Here is a 16,225-nt window from a genome sequence, read left to right as displayed (position 1 = left end):
ATAGAAACAGCCACAAGATTAGATGTGACAGATTTCGCACAGAGAGTAAAATAAACCTTTCTACACAAAAGGGAGTTGTGAGGTATGAAATTCACTACCAGAGTTAATGACTGATGCAGGCTCCATATCAACATTTAAGAATAAGATGGATAGGTTGAAGGAAATGGGGATAAAAGGATACTAGAAAAGGGCAGGGATATAGGATTGGGGCTACTGCTCATATCAAGGATAATCATCAGCTAAAATTGATTGGACCAATTAACTTATTTCCATATTATAACTTCTATGTAATTAATGCCAGTGCTCCCCAGTTGAGCATAAATATTGGGAACAGAAGTCAACTACATTTTTCTTCCCTTTCCCCTAGTAATGCCAGAAATATTGACATTGAGTCCCTCCTCATGAATAGATATATTGAAAGAAAACCTTAACCTTCCCTGCTCCACTAAGTTTGACAATTAAGATTTAAGCCCAAATTGCATTTCTCCCATCCGCTGAGTGGAGAACAATTACCCTCCCCAGCACCGAAACCACCATTGATTGTCCTTTGGGGGATTCTGCAGGAAGAGAAGCTATTATTGAAGATTCTCTGGCTATGATCAGATAGTTTAGAGTTGAATAGGCAGGTTGATGGAATGGGTGGATAAGTGGCAGATGAAATACACTGCAGAGAAATGTGAAGTGTTACATTTCGCTAAGAAGTACCAGGAGAGGAAATATAGACTAAAAGGCACAATTCTAAAGAAGGTGCAGGAATGGAGACACCTGGGGGTATATGTGCAAATATTGTTGAAATTGGCAGGACAGATTGAGAAAGTGGTTAATATGGCATATGAGATTCTGGGCTTCATACATTAAGGCATAGAGTGCAAAAGCATGGAAGTTATGACGACCCTTCATAAAACACCTAAACCAGTGTCCAACTGTGTCCAATTCTGGGCTTTAAGAAGGATATGAAGGCTTCAGAGAGAGTGCAGAAAAGATTTATGGAAATGGTTCCAGGGCTGAGGGGCTTCAGCTACGCGGATGCATTGGAGAAGTTGGGAGTACCTGCCTTACAGAAGAGAAGGTTGAGAGGAGATTTGATAAAATCACAAGGGCCTAGTTAGTGTAGATAGAAACTGTTCCCTTTAGTGAAGGAGTTGTGAACCAAAGGGCTCAGATTGAAGTTGATTGGCAAAAGAAGCAAAGGCAACATAAGGTAATTTTTTTTTATACAGTGATTGATTAGGATCTGGAATGCCCTACTTGTGAGGGTGCGGAGGCAGATACAGTTGTGGCTCTAAAAATGGAATTAGATAAGCGCCTGAAGATAAAAATGGGAAGGGTTACAGGAAATCATCCGGGAAAGTGGGACTGGCTGAACTGTTCTTGCAGAGAGCCAGCATAGAGTTGATGGGCCGAATAATAAACGAAGACAGTCCCACTAGGCTGAATGACAGAGGAAAGCTGTTGGAGGAGGGTGTCAAGGTTGAGAGAAGCTGGGGGAGGATAGAACATTGTGGCACAGAGAATATTATTTGTTGCTCAATGACCACCTGGGAGGTGACTATGTTGTCAAGGTTCCTGCCACAGGCAATATGCCATGGCAGCAGGAAGATGTCAGGCTCCCTTCCCGACCTCTACCCCTGCCATATTGCCAGCTCTCCTGTCTCCCAGTCCACCTCCAATGGGCTGAGAAAATCCAGCTTTGTGACTTTATTCCAGGACTTTTCCTTTAAGGTTATGGCTCTTTGTTTGGACTTGCCCCCACCTGAGGAAACAGTTTCTCTCTATCTACCTTATTGATTCCTTTAATCACCTTAACCACCTCAATTAGATCATCCCTAATCTTTTCTGCTCAAGATTTGTCTATACAACTTGCCTTCATAATTTTACCCTTGTAGCCCCGGTATCATTTTGGTGAATCTGTGCCCCACCCATTCCAGAGCTAATAAATCCTTCCTGAAGTGCAGTGTTCAAGAACTGAATGCCGTGCCCTCTTGCTTCTTGTGGTTCTGAGAATCATCATGACCTCAATTTGGATATTGTCTATTCAGCCAGATGTGCCTGTGCCTCTGTATTTGATAAGTTAGAACAATAATCAAATTGGTTCAGGCTTTCTTTGTCACTTCTAATTCTATTCTATTCCTACATTGGAATATATTACTTATTATTTTAGTCTAGCCTGTAATTTTAATTGTTTCTGTATTAATATGGTTACAATTATTTTTTAATCGAATTTTACAGTTTATATTTTTTATTAACAGTTAACATATTTTTGTTATTCTCCTTTTACACGCCTTCACAGTCCCCCTCTGCCACACAACAAAGCAGATGTGTTTGACCTAAGCAGAGACCAACAACTGAATCTTGCGTATATTGCCTCGGTACCTCAAAGTGGCATAGAACAAGTTCGAATTCACTGGCTTTTAGAACTAGTCACAATGCGGTAAGTTTGCAGGATCATGTTGTTTGTAGAAGTATGTTTATAAAGATAGTCTGAAATGTTTTAGTGGTCTTTCTTCTATCTCCAGTTATAATCTAACATTAATCCAGGATTATAAATGTATAGGCTTCCTTCCTATAAAGAGTGATAGGTTTGTTATCAGAATTAGTCTGTGTCAGTTTATTATTAAGAATATAAATTGAATATATAATAGACTTGATATTAACACAGAGTGTAGGTGGTTGGAATAACTGATTTTGACATGGATTTCAAAATCTGTTTATTATCAATTTACTTTGGAGTTTCACGGCTCTACTGCATGTGAACAGGTGTGATGTGGTCCAGCACGATGCAATCTCTGTTTGACTATTTAAGAGCCTAGCTCACGGTTATAATGCGGGGGACTTTTGAAATTTTTTTTTGAAAAATATACTTTATTTATAAAATATCTGAAAGAACATTACAAAACATTTCAAAATGGCCATCACAAAAAGTGCAATCAGATTCAACTTTTACACATGGATCATGAGGTGCTTCAATACAATCAATGAATATTACAATAATTTCAATATGGTCATTACAGACAGTCAGACAGTGCAATGGGATTGGAGTTATCAACTTCATGTTGCACTCTGGGGTGCATCAATATAATTATAGTACAATTAGTATTCAATGCATACATACTGTACAGCCTGAGGGGTCTATTCAATTCCCAGCCCCTCGGTGCTCTATGGCAGAAAGGTCTTAGACAGCGACCTTTCCCCATTGGGCCTTTGCGGTGGCTGCCCCAAGCTTTAGTGCATCCCTCAGCACGTAGTCCTGGACCTTGGAACGTGCCAGTCTGCAACACTTGGTCGGGGACACCTCTTTGTACTGGAAGACCAACAAGATTCGGGCAGACCAAAGGACTTCTGAAATTTTGTGTTTGTGTTGAGTGGGAGAAAAATGGAAGCAAGGAGGGCAAAGACTATGGGCAGATTAAACAAGGTGTCCTTGGATGCACCACAAAGTGCAAGTAAAGGTGAGGAAAGAGGTCCTCTTTCAGAGAAATGCTTTTGGAGCAATGGAAAAATAGTAACCTGCTGCCACCACAATAAAGGTATGGCTGGAGGTAAGCAAGAGGAATGTAAGTATGACGTGTTTTAATTTAAATAAGTCGTGAGAGATGAACAAAGTTGCAGATTGACCGACATCCTGTAGTGCACCACCCTTTACTCTGTCTTGTCAAGCAAAATTCATTCACATCACTCCCTATATCCAGTTAAATTTTAGCAACACATATCGTTCTGTCATGTCACCCTTGCAGGAGAAGACAGCTCAAAATATAAAGGAGAAGCAGAGGACTGGATGGGGGTGTTGTTAGATTGTGAAGCTGATCAATGTTGAACAGGAGGCTTTGGAGCCTTGTTGAACATTAGAAATGGAGAACTATAGTTCTTTGCTGTAGGGTGACACAATTAATCGCTCAGAACTCACAGTTCCCACAAGACTATGTCATTTTGACTTAAATTCATCACCTAATAAAATATGATCATATACATTTCAATATTTGTACGTTCCTATTACATCTCTAATACCACCACACAAAGAACAGAGGCATGGTTGATGAGGATTCCTCAGAAAAGTTCATTCCTGTTGAGGGTGCACAGACACACAACACTTGCGTATCTGGCTTTAGTGCACATATGAGCACTCAGTGAATCCTCTTGGACAGTTAGGTGGCATCTCACCAGGTGAATCACAGTTCACAAGTGATTACAAGCAGAGAGTGCTGGCAGAGGCAGCTGTGGAGATTCCATGTTGAATAGCTCTCCAGGTTCTGCTCAGTTGGACAACTATGAGATACCACAGGTAGGGGTGGGAGGAGCCACCAGTTGAAAACAGAATGAAAGAGGATCAGCAGCCTCTATGCAAGGTATGGACTATTCTGCCATACACACTAACCACAGGAAGATGGAGAAGTTCAGTTGAAAACATTTGTGGAATGATGTCGTAGGCCCTTGCAAAGATGTCTTCCATTGAAAGAGTAGCCTCTGTGGAATTAGAATTGCAATGCATTATGAATCCCTGATGGTAGCTGTTATGGACAGGAGGTGGACTAATTTAAACAGCCCTGATTTCTCCTCTCCGTCTCTCTGTAAACAGAAAGGTGTTTTCATTTTGATTTCTCCCATTATAAGTGGTGGCGTATTTTTCCAAACGCCTCAGTTTTGGTGTGATCCAATTTCTGTTAACAACTCCACAGCAAGCTCAAGGTAGGGTAAACTGAGAGCGGTAGTTTATTCACACACACTCAAACATGAGAGGAGAGGTCACAGTGTTGCTTCCTTTTTACTCATACAATAAAAGAAAGGGGAATTGAGAAAGAAAGGGGTTTACACAACAAAAACCATAGGGCAGGATTTTTCAGTAGGCATGTGGGAGTGAGCCTGACGCGTTGACGAGTAAAATGACACATGATGACCCTCAGTAGCGATGTTTCGTTTGGTGGGCACGCTCCGGAGTCGGCTGCGCGCCCGCCAGGATGTAAATGGCATATTAAAGCCATTAAGAAATTAATTGAAGTACTCATTAACGCTGCCCGTCCAACCTTACAGTTGGCGGGCAGGCGAAAAGGCTAAGCGGGATGAGGTTTCCTAAAGCTTTTATTTAATAAATTTTTTTCATAAATATAAAAACATGTCCCATCTCATGTGACACAGTCACATAAGGGGACATGTTTAAATAAACTTTTAACCTTTTTATTTAACAATTTTAATATTGATTCAATTTCCCTGAGGCACCTCTGAGCGTTAGGGAGATTGAAAACAGTGTGGATAGGGTCAGGCATGTAAATCTGGACAGAGCTCTGGTTCTGAGCTGCTGTTGGCTGTATGGAAGGTAACAGACTGCTTTGCAGCTCCATTAGGCAATATTACAGGTTACGCCAGCTTGATGGGGAGGGAGGTTGGTGATGTGACTCCCACCTCTCCACTTTAATTTGGACAAAGGATGTACATTCCTTAACAAAAAGAAGAATACCTGGAAAAACTCAGCAGGTCTGACAGCATCTGCAGAGAGGGATACGGTTGATATTTCGCGTCCGTATGACCCTTCATCAGAACTAAGACATATAGAAGTGAGATGAAATATAAGCTGATAGAGGGGGTTGGGTGAGACAGGTAGAGCTTGAGAGGGGACCAGTGATAGGTGGAGGCCAAGAAGAGACTGTTAAAGAAAAGGACAAAGGGGTGTTGACGGCGGTGATATTATCTAAAGGATGTGTTAATGGGGAAATTAAGGGTAGAAAGCAGGACGAGCAAGTGGGAGATGGCCCTAGTGGGGGTGGTGTGGGGGGAAGGGATTAAAATGGGCTAAAAGGGGGAGATAAAACAGTAGATCGAAATAAACTTAAAAATAGGAGGGAAAAGAAAAATATATTTGTAAAAAAATTATAAATTATTGGAAAAAGGGGGATCAGAAAGGGTGTGGGGATGGAGGAGAGAGTTCAAGATCTGAAATTGTTGAACTCATTATTAAGTCCGGAAGGCTGTAAAGTGCTTAGTTGGAAGATGAGGTGCTGTTCCTCCAGTTTGCGTTGAGCTTCACTGGAACATTGCAGCAGGGCATGAGAGCAAGGTGGTGTGTTGAAATGGCAAGCGACAGGGAGGTTTGGGTCATGCTTGCGGACAGACCCAAGGTGTTCCGCAAAGTGGTCACCCAGTCTGCGTTTGGTCTCTCCAGTGTAGAGGAGACCGCATTGGGAGAAGCAAATGCAGTAGACTAAATTGAGGGAAGTGCAAGTGAAATGCTGCTTCACTTGAAAGGAGTGTTTGGGCCCTTGGACGGTGAGGAGGGGGAAAGTAAAGGGGCAGGTGTTGCACCTTCTGCAGTTGCATGGGAAGGTGCCGTGGGAGGGGGTTGAGGTGTAGGGGGTGATGGAGGAGTGGACCAGGGTGCCCCGGAGGAACGATCCCTGTGGAAAGCCACCAGTGGGTTGAAGGGAAGATGTGTTTGGCGGTGGCATCATGCTGGAGTTGACAGAAATGGTGGAGGATGATCCTTTGAATGCGGAGGCTGGTGGGGTGATAAGTGAGGACAGGGGGGACCCCATCATGGTTCTGGGAGGGAGACGAAGGTGTGAGGGCGGATGCGCGGGAGATGGGCCGGAGACGGTTGAGGGCCCTGTCAACCACCGTGGGTGGAAAACCTCGGTTAAGGAAGAAGGAGGACATGTCAAAGGAACTGTTTCGGAAAGTGGCATCATCAGAACAGATGCGACAGAGGTGAAGGAACTGAGAGAATGGGATGGAATCCTTACAGGAAGTGGGGTGTGAGGAACTGTAGCCGAGGTAGCTGTGAGAGTTGGTAGGCTTGTAATGAATATTGGTGGACAGTCTATCACCAGAAATTGAGACAGAGAGTTAAGGAAGAGAAGGGAAGTCTCAGTGATGGACCACGTGAAAATGATGATTGGAAGCAAAATTAATGAATTTTTCCAGATCCAGACGAGAGCATGAAGCAGCACCGAAGTAATCATCGATGTACCAGAGAAAGAGTTGTGGAAGGGGGTCTGAGTAGGACTGGAACAAGGAATGTTCCACATAACCCATAAAGAGACAGGCATAGCTGGGGCCCATGCGGATACCCATAGCCACACCTTTTATTTGAAGAAAGTGAGAGGAGTTTAAGGAGAAATTGTTCAGTGTGAGAACAAGTTCAGCCAGACGGAGGAGAGTAGTGGTGGATGGGGATTGTTCAGGCATCTGTTTGAGGAAGAAATGGAGAGCCCTCAGACCATCCTGATGGGGGATGGAGGTGGTGGACGTCCATGGTGAAGAGGAGGCGGTTGGAGCCAGGGAACTGGAAATTGTTGATATGATGTAGGGCGTGAGAGGAATCGTGGAAGTAGGTGGGAAGAGACTGGACAATGGGAGAGAGGATGGAGTCAAGATAGCAAGAAACGAGTTCCGTGGGGCAGGAACAGGCTGACATGATCGGTATGCTGGGACAGTCCTGTTTGTGGATTTTGGGTAGGAGGTAGAAGCGGGCCGTCCGAGGTTGGGCGACTATCAGGTTGGAAGCTGTGGAGGGAAGATCTCCAGAGGAGGTGAGGTCAGTGACAGTCCTGGAAACAATGGCTTGATGTTCAGTGGTGGGGTCATGGTCCAGGGGGAGGTAGGAGGAAGTGTCTGCGAGTTGATGCTCAGCCTCTGCAAGGTAGAGGTCAATGTGCCAGACAACAACAGCACCACCCTTGTCAGCGGGTTTGTGTTTGTGTCTGTTTTTGTTCTAGATTTCCAGCATCTGCAGTATTTTGCTTTTAGGTACATTCCTTAGTCTGGATTCTTGAGATTGGTAATGTTAAAAACGATTAAAGATTTCAAAAGAGGTTTCATGGTACTTTATCCTACCTGACTGGCAGTCTCCTTTGGTCAGGCCTGGCCTCAGAAATGTAAATGGGTATGGTATAGTATCTTTGGAATTTGGCCTCTGCATTCATCGGTTTGTTAGTGTTTCTTCAGAGATAACAAAATGGCAACTGTTCTGAATGCTAGAAAGTTCCTTTTGATTGAGTCATAGCCAGCCATGACTTCAGTCATTTTAAAGCCTTGGTCCAATTTTTAAAAAAATTATAGATCAGCCATGATGATTTTATATATTTTATAAAAATATAAAGTGAGGCCTTAACTCCTGCAGCCATCCCGAACAACAGAAGCTCTGCAGGTTATGAATGGAAACATTGTCATGTGTTTACTGTCTAATAAAGAATGGCAGACAGTTCAGGTATGAGCTTCCACTATGTAGCTGATCCCATTCAAACTGTTCTGACACAGAGAGACAGGAGTGATGTGTCATTGTCTCAGGAAAGGGATGATGCTGAAAGGGCAGGTGAATCTGTTAACTGCTCCCAAAACGTTTGAAAGTTTCACCCAATGTCCCCCACCTGACATGCAACCTCCTCTCTTGCTGACCCAATCTCCCCTTGCACAGGTGCTGGTGGAGTCTTTAGCAGGGTCCCCACAGGGCCCAACGTCCAGAGGTCATCAGCTGCAAGCACTTAAGAACTCAACAGGGCTCAAAACAGCTTAGCATTATCTGTGCTGAAACCATAGAGATTGCATCATGTTAAACTGCTAGAGAGAGAAAGAGAGAAGCTTCTGTACTTCAATGAAGGTACGCACATGGGTATACTTGAAAATTTTGAAATAGTTTAATTCATTAAGTTACATTAGAACCAAAGGGAACATGAGGAATTTTTTTTTATGGAGCTAATTGGTAGGATCTGGAATGCACTACTTGGGAGTGTGGTGGAAGCAGATTCAGACGTGGCTTAAGAGAATTGGATGATTTTGTGAAGAGAGAAGTGCCACAGATGGAATTTGTATTTTCTTATTATTTGTGATTGAAGTGGTTTATATGTTAGGTATATGCATTTTCTTACCCTGAGTGACTGTCCCAATTTAAATAATTCCAGCAGCAAGCATTTTTGTGAATTTTAAAATAAAGAAGGTTATTTATTATCCCACGCTTGTTCTGGAGTTTTAAAAACATGATGTCTCACTCAGTTGACGCACACATTCTATCACTCATAATAAGATTAGGTACAGATGATAAAAAACCCCAAACCATTACAATGTATAATTATCTTAGTCTCTCTTTCGTGCCTGGCCTGCAGTTTCTTGGATGAGTTGCTGCTTTTAGTTGGAGTGTAGGTCTTGTAGGCAGAGGTTTCTTAGTAAGCTACAAGGCTTCTTGTAGCTACATTTCCAGGAAGTTTGGTTCTCAGGTGAACTTGAAGTTGGAACATGTCGGGGAGAGCCTTTCCCCTACTTTCCAGGTATTGTTGTTTGTTACCTTGGCTACTTGGTTGATTGCAGCTGGTTCAATGACTTTCTGATGGTGTCTCTGTCTGTGCAGAGCTGAGTCTTCAATGATTTATGCACAAATACACCAGGTCCCCCTGCTCCTCCACACCTTTAGAGTTGTAGCCTTTATTTTATATCATCCTTTCATGTTCTTCCTACCAAAATGAATCACCCCACACTTCTCTGCATTGAACTTTATTTGCCACCTGTTCGCCCATTCCACCAACTTGCCTATGTCCCTTTGAAATTCTACACTATCCTACTCATATTTCACAATCCTTCCAAGTTTTGCATCATCCGCAAACTTTGAAATTATGTTCTGTCTACCAAGCTCTAGGTCATTAACATATATCAGGAAAAGCACGGGTCTCAACACTGACCCTTGGGGAACTCCACTACAAACTTTCCTCCGGCATGATAAGCATTCATTAGCCACTACCCTCTGTTTCTTGTTGCTCAGCCATACCTTTAATAACGCACCCATGTTGCTATTGTCCCTTTTATTTTATAAGCCTAACTTTGCTCACAGGTCTGATGTACAGCATTGTAGCAAACGCCTTTTGGAAGTCCGTGTACATCACATCAATGGCATTGCCGTCATCGACCCTCTCTGTTACAGTTAAACATGATTTTCCCTTAAGAAATCCATGCTGGCTTTCCTTAATTTACCCACATTTGTCCACATGATTATTAATTTTGTCACAAATTATTGTTTCCAGAACTTTTCCCACTACTGAGGTTAAACTGACTGGCCTGTAGTTGTTGGGCTTATCTTTACACCATTTTTTTGAATAAGGGTGTAATGTTTACAATCCTTTGGGACCACCCCTGAGCCTAAGGAAGGCTGAAAAATTATGGTTTGTGCCTCTGCAATTTTCACTCTCACTTCCTTCAGTATCCTTGGATGCATCTCATCCAGCCCCAATGCCTTATCCATTTTAAGTATAGATAACCTATCCAATACATCCTCCTTTTCAATTTTAAATCCATCTAACGTCTGAATAACCTCATCTTTCACCGTGGCCTGGGTAGCATCTTCTCCCTTCGTAAAGATTGATGCAAAGTATTCATTTAATACCTCAGCTATGACTCTACCTCCATGTGTAAATCTCCTTTCTGGTTCCTAATAGGCCCGACTCTTCCTTTTACCACCCTTTTACTATTTATGTGCCTATAGAAGACTTTGGGATTTCATTTTATGCTAGCAGCCAGCCTCCTTTCATACTCTCTCTTTGCTTCTCTTATTTGCTTCTTTACCTCTCCTTTGAACCTTCTGTAGATTGGTTTGCAATTGTATTTTCTACTTGTCATCTGTCATAAACTCACTTTATCTTCTTTATCTGAATTTCTATCTCCTTGTCATCCAGGAAGCTCTGAATTTGTTTGCTCTGCCTTGCCCTTTTGAGAGGATATAACTAGACTGGACCCAAGGCATCTCTTCTTTGAAGGTAGCCCATTTATCAGCTACCATTTTTCCTACCAATCTTTGACTCCAATTTATTTGGACCAGATCCATTCTTACCCAATTGAAGTTGGTTGTCCCCAAGTTAATTTTTCTTACTCAGGGTTGTTCTTTGTCTTTTTCCCTAGCCAGCCTAAACCATATGATACAATGATCACTGTCTCCTAAATGATCTACTTGGACTAACTCATTTCCAAGAACCAAGTCTAACAGTGCCTTCTTCCTTGTTGGACTGGAAACATACTGCTGAAGGAAATTTTCCTGAAGACACTCTAGGAACTCTTGCCCCTCTCTTCCCCTTTATATCCTGTGTTGTCATTTGACACTTGGAAATTTACCCAGCCTAGGTTCAAATGAGGGACCATCATAATACAATGGGAGGTCGATGTGGACCCATTCACATTTGTCTAACACAGATTGAGTTTCGCTGTGTCTTTTGTCCATGGTAAATGAAAAAGATGAGTCAGCTGGAATGCTATAGCCCTTTCGTTGACGTTCCACCCTTAAACAAAGGGACGTGTGAATTTCCTGGATGGCTGTGAGTGTCCATATTTAATTAGGTATTTGCTTGAATCTCAGGGCTGTCCGGAGCTGAGACTGCTAAAGATCACATGACTAGCAGCAGCCATTTTTAACTGTTTGATTTTGTTCAAAATTTCACTGGATTGTCAGAAATTTCATAATATATTGGAACTACAGTGTGGGGTGTGGGACTAAGCTGGGATGCTCTTACAGGCAGCTGGCAAAGACATGACAGGATGAAGGGACTCATTCTGTGCTGTAACTGTTCTATGATTCAGTGGGGGGTTGGGGTGGGGGGAGGCAGGAAGCTGACCCATATCCCCATGGCTGCCCTGCAGCAATTTAATGCTGGGAACAGTGTTAATTGCTTTAAGGTGAGACCTCCACCCTTTCCTTGGCAGGGGTGGGGAAGTCCCATAAAGGAGTCCCCCCCCCACCCACACCTCCTGCCCCTCGCCCCCAACTTACCCAACATCACCCCGTGCAGCTTTAGCTGTATGCCTCCCATGTGGGCCTACCCCACCATGTGTAAAATTCTGGTGGCGGCAGATGAGGTCCTTAAGGCCATTAACAATTGGGGTGTTAAATGTCTGCAAGGCTGCTGCAATTGATGGGGATGCCACCAAAAAATTCTGCCCATAGAAATGACCGGTAATGTGCAGTGAGTCGATGGATAGTTAGAGGACTGCACATGTAAGCACTGTTTGGGATGATGCTGGTATGATTGAAACTTTGTTCTAGCACTATTGACCAACTGTAGCTTCCAACTTTTTTTTATAGTCGTTTGGTAGTTCAAAACTTGAGTATTGCTAAAAATAGAGACATGTCGAAGCTTTTCGTCTTGCACTCAAAAAGAACACTTCTCAAGAATACCAATAATTGGGAAAACGATAATTTATACTGTATGACAAGAGAGTGCTGATTGAATCACAGAATCATAGTGCAGAAGAGACCCTTTGGCCCATCGAGTCTGCACCAACACGTGAGAAACACCTGACCTACCTCCTAATCCTATTTACCAGCACTTTGCCCATAGCCTTGAATGTTATGACGTGCCAGGTGCTCATCCAGGTACTTTTTAAAGGATGTGAGGCAACCCGCCTCCACCACCCTCCCAGGCAGCACATTCCAGACCGTCACCACCCTCTGGGTAAAAAGGTTTTTTCGCACATCCCCCTAAACCTCCTGTCCCTCGCCTTGAATTTATGCCCCCTTGTGACTGACCCTTCAACTAAGGGGAACAGCTGTTCCCTATCCACCCTGTCCATGCGCCTCATAATCTTGTACACATCGATCAGGTCGCCCCTCAGTCTTCTCTGCTCCAATGAAAACAACCCAAGTCTATCCAATCTCTCTTCAATAACTTAAATGTTTCATCCCAGGCAACATCCTGGTGAATCTCCTTTGCACTCCCTCCAGTGCGGTCACATCCTTTCTATAATGTGGCGACCAGAACTGCATACAGTACTCCAACTGTGGCCTCACCAAGGTTCTATACAACTCCAACATGACCTCCCTACTTTTGTAATCTGTGCCTCGATTGATAAAGGCAAGTGTCCTTTATGCCTTTTTCACCACCCCACTAAGATGCCCCTTTGCCTTCAGAGATCTATGGACACACGCACCAATGTCCCTTGGTTCCTCAGAACTTTGTAGTGTCATGCTGTTCATTGAATACTTTCTTGTCAAATTGCTCCTTCCAAAGTGTATCACCTCACACTTTTCAAGGTTAAATTCCATCTGACACTTATCTGCCCATTTGACCATCCTGTCTATATCTTCCTGTAGCCCAAGACACTCAACCTCACTGTAAACCACCTGCCCAATCTTCATGTCATCTGCAGTTGGTTGGCAAGTGAACTGTGACTGGTAGAGGTGTTGCCATGGAGAATGCACCAGTGATGGTGACTGACAGGTAACTGCAAAACATTGTTTGAAATTTAGACCAGGCAGCTTGACGCTGATTGGTTAATGAAAAAGGCATTGCCCTGAGGAATGAGTCAGTGAATGACTCACTTATTTTGTTTGTACATGTTCTTTTTGCCTGCATATATGTAGACTCCAATACATGCAAATGCGCCACACTGTGAGCCTGACTGACAACCTTAAATTAGTTGTCAGCATAATTCTTAGCACACTGAGGATTATTTAGCAAATGTTGTCCAATTGCAGAATCACATCTAATGTTGGACACTATGCTTTGAGTTTTGTAAACACTGTCTGGTTGGGCACAATCTGTACCTAGCCTCTTGTGAACAGCAGCTGGGGCATGCTGTTTGATACGATCCACCAGTCTTTGGAATGTACGACCTATGTACCTAGCATCACACTCGCACTGAAATTCATACACCACATTACTCACTTGTGATAGGCAGAACTTCTTTTTGGCTTGCTGGCAGCATCCTGTTAGTGGCGAATACCAGTAGTGTTGCTACTGCATAGTAGCAGTGTGAAACAGCTAGCTTCACCTGTTGCTCAAATTTTCGAGATACCTTGCCGTTCCAGGGTAATCTGAGGTGGACTGGGCACTTTCCAAGGCCGAAAGTGACGGCCTTAGGCCTGTTCATGAGTTTCCGTGATATACAGTGCAAAATGTTCTGATCAGAGTAGCCATTATCCTGGAGGATGACTTTGATGCACCCTATTTCAGCATCAAGCTTGCATGGTGAGCAAATGGTTCAGGCCCTATTTATAAGCTTGCCGATAAGACCGATCTTAGTGTGAGGAACTGTAAGAATCCCAACGCGTATATTGACCAGTGATGCCAGACTTGCGGTAGACTGTGGTAGAGAATCCCCTGGCAGATTTCTCAACTAGTACGTCAAGGAAGGGGAGTTAATTTGACTGCTCCATTTCAAAGGTGAATTTGAATGCAGGGTGGAGCCCATTAAGACATGTAAAGAAATTATTACATATAGCTGTGGATTTGAATGTAGCAAATGTATCGTTTACATTATCGGAAATATGAGAGGGATAGCATGGTAGGTGTCATTCCAGGTCACCGCTGGACCTTTAACAATCCAATCTAACCCCTCTATCACTGGCGTGTTTCCTAAAACCTGCATTATCATATTACAGCAGTCTGTTTTAAATATGTTAATGAAAGAGCTGCCTCTCCATGGCAGGATACTTGGGTGTCCTGATAGGCGCCTGAGTAAAAACAAGCATGTGTGCAGCGGGCTACGATTGTAGTTTGTGTATGTGAAAGTTCAACTTCAACGTCTGACCTTCTCCCATCCTTTTTGCGAGGTGTTAATATCGAGGCCAATGTGTCCAAACTCTGAAAATTAAATGAGTACTGAATTAATTTCACAATCCACTTTGGAATCAATCCACTGCTCACCTCCATTTATTGAAAACGTCCACTTACCATTTTCTACCATACCAGCCACCATTGCACAAAATTCTTCACTGCAGGCAAAGAAGAAAGAAAGACTTGCATTTATACTGTGCTTTTCATGACCTTAGGACATCCTCAGTGATTTACAGCTAATGATGTACTTGTTGAGTCTAGTCACTGTTGTAATGTGAGAAACGTGGCAGCTAATTTTGTGAACAGAATGCTCCAATGAACAGCAACGTGATAATGACAAAATAATCTGTTTCAGTAGTGTTGAAGGATCAATATTGGCCAGGAGATCCATCCAATCAAAATTCATCCATAAAAGTTCAAATTTGCTTCCAAAGCTATTGGAACTGAGCCAACAAACCTGTTCTTCGACTTCAAGTTGTGAACAGTGAGAATTTAGCACCAAACGCAAAATGATTTTAAACAGAGTTTCTACTTTGGTATTCAAAGTACATTTTACACACATTACGAAAATAAAGATTTGCTTCTAAGCTCCAAGAGTAAAGGAGCTAACAAAAAAACCCCTTTTGAGGTGGCTGGTTCATTGTAGTTAAAAATGTTCATTCAGAAGTTCCAAGAATACTGGTAAATGCATCTGTTAATTGTATCAAATAACTTGATGCTAGAAGTAATTGGACAAGACTCAGAGGTACTCATGAAGGGAAAAGAAATTAGCACTATCCAATTCTCCCATCTTGTAGAACAAGATCTTGACTGATCATCATCTGACTTCGCTGACTGATTCTGGTAACAATTTTTCCATTATTTTATAAAACTATTTCTAACTAATTAGCTATTATGCTTTGTAGTAATTAATGTAATCTAATTTATCGCCATTGCTCACTCACTTTTTCCAGAACCACTTCATCCAATTCAGGGCTGTGGGGAGTCAGAGCCTATCCCTACAGGCAATGGGCACTAGGCAGGGTACGCCCAGGATAGGACGCCAGCCCATCACAGGGCACACAGTCAGACACACACACTGGGGAACAATTTACCATAGCCAATCCACCTAACCAGCACATCTTTGGACGGTGGGAGGAAACCGGAGCACCCGGCGGAAACCCATGCAGACATCCATGCAGGGCGAACATGCAAACTCCACACAGACAGACAGCTGAGGTCAGAATTGAACCCAGGTCCCTGGAGCTGTGAGGCAGCAGTGCTAACCACAGCGCCATTGTGCTGCCCTTTATTGTCATTATTGATTGCTTATTCACAAGTCCAAAGTTGTTATTAAGGAAGTAGTAATGGGGCTTTTGGAAAGTCAAAATGCAACCCATCAGAGTCAGCATGGTTTTATGAAGAGTAAATCGTGTTTGACTAATTTGCTAGAGTTCTTTGAGGATGTGACAAGCAAAGCGGGTAATGGGGATCCTGTAGATGTAGTATATCTGGACTTCCAGAAGGCATTTGATAAGGTGCCGCACAAAAGATTAATACACAAGATAAGATCACACAGAGTTAGAGGTAATATATTAGCTTAGATAGATGATTGGCTAACCAACAGAAAGCAGAGAGTCGGAATAAATGGGTCTTTTTCTGGATGGCAAGCTGTAACTAGTGGGGTGCCGCAGGGTTCGATCCTTGGGTCCCAACTATTTACAATCTATGTT

General features: G+C 42.9%; 1 protein-coding gene across 5 annotated transcripts in view; it reads left to right on the top strand.

Moving 5' to 3' along the window:
• The window catches only part of idua (alpha-L-iduronidase), a 325,106-nt gene that overhangs the window by 11,020 nt on the left and 297,861 nt on the right, over positions 1-16,225 (top strand). For all 5 annotated transcript variants that reach the window (XM_041197979.1, XM_041197971.1, XM_041197966.1 and 2 more), the window contains one exon: positions 2,291-2,431. In XM_041197979.1, coding sequence (XP_041053913.1) covers positions 2,427-2,431 — 5 coding nt within the window. In that variant the 5' untranslated portion in view covers positions 2,291-2,426. The remainder of the gene's footprint in view (positions 1-2,290; positions 2,432-16,225) is intronic.

This window comes from Carcharodon carcharias, chromosome 1 (assembly GCF_017639515.1).
Source record: "Carcharodon carcharias isolate sCarCar2 chromosome 1, sCarCar2.pri, whole genome shotgun sequence".
Taxonomy (NCBI): Eukaryota; Metazoa; Chordata; class Chondrichthyes; order Lamniformes; family Lamnidae; genus Carcharodon; species Carcharodon carcharias.
This window is presented reverse-complemented; position numbering and strand designations above follow the sequence as displayed.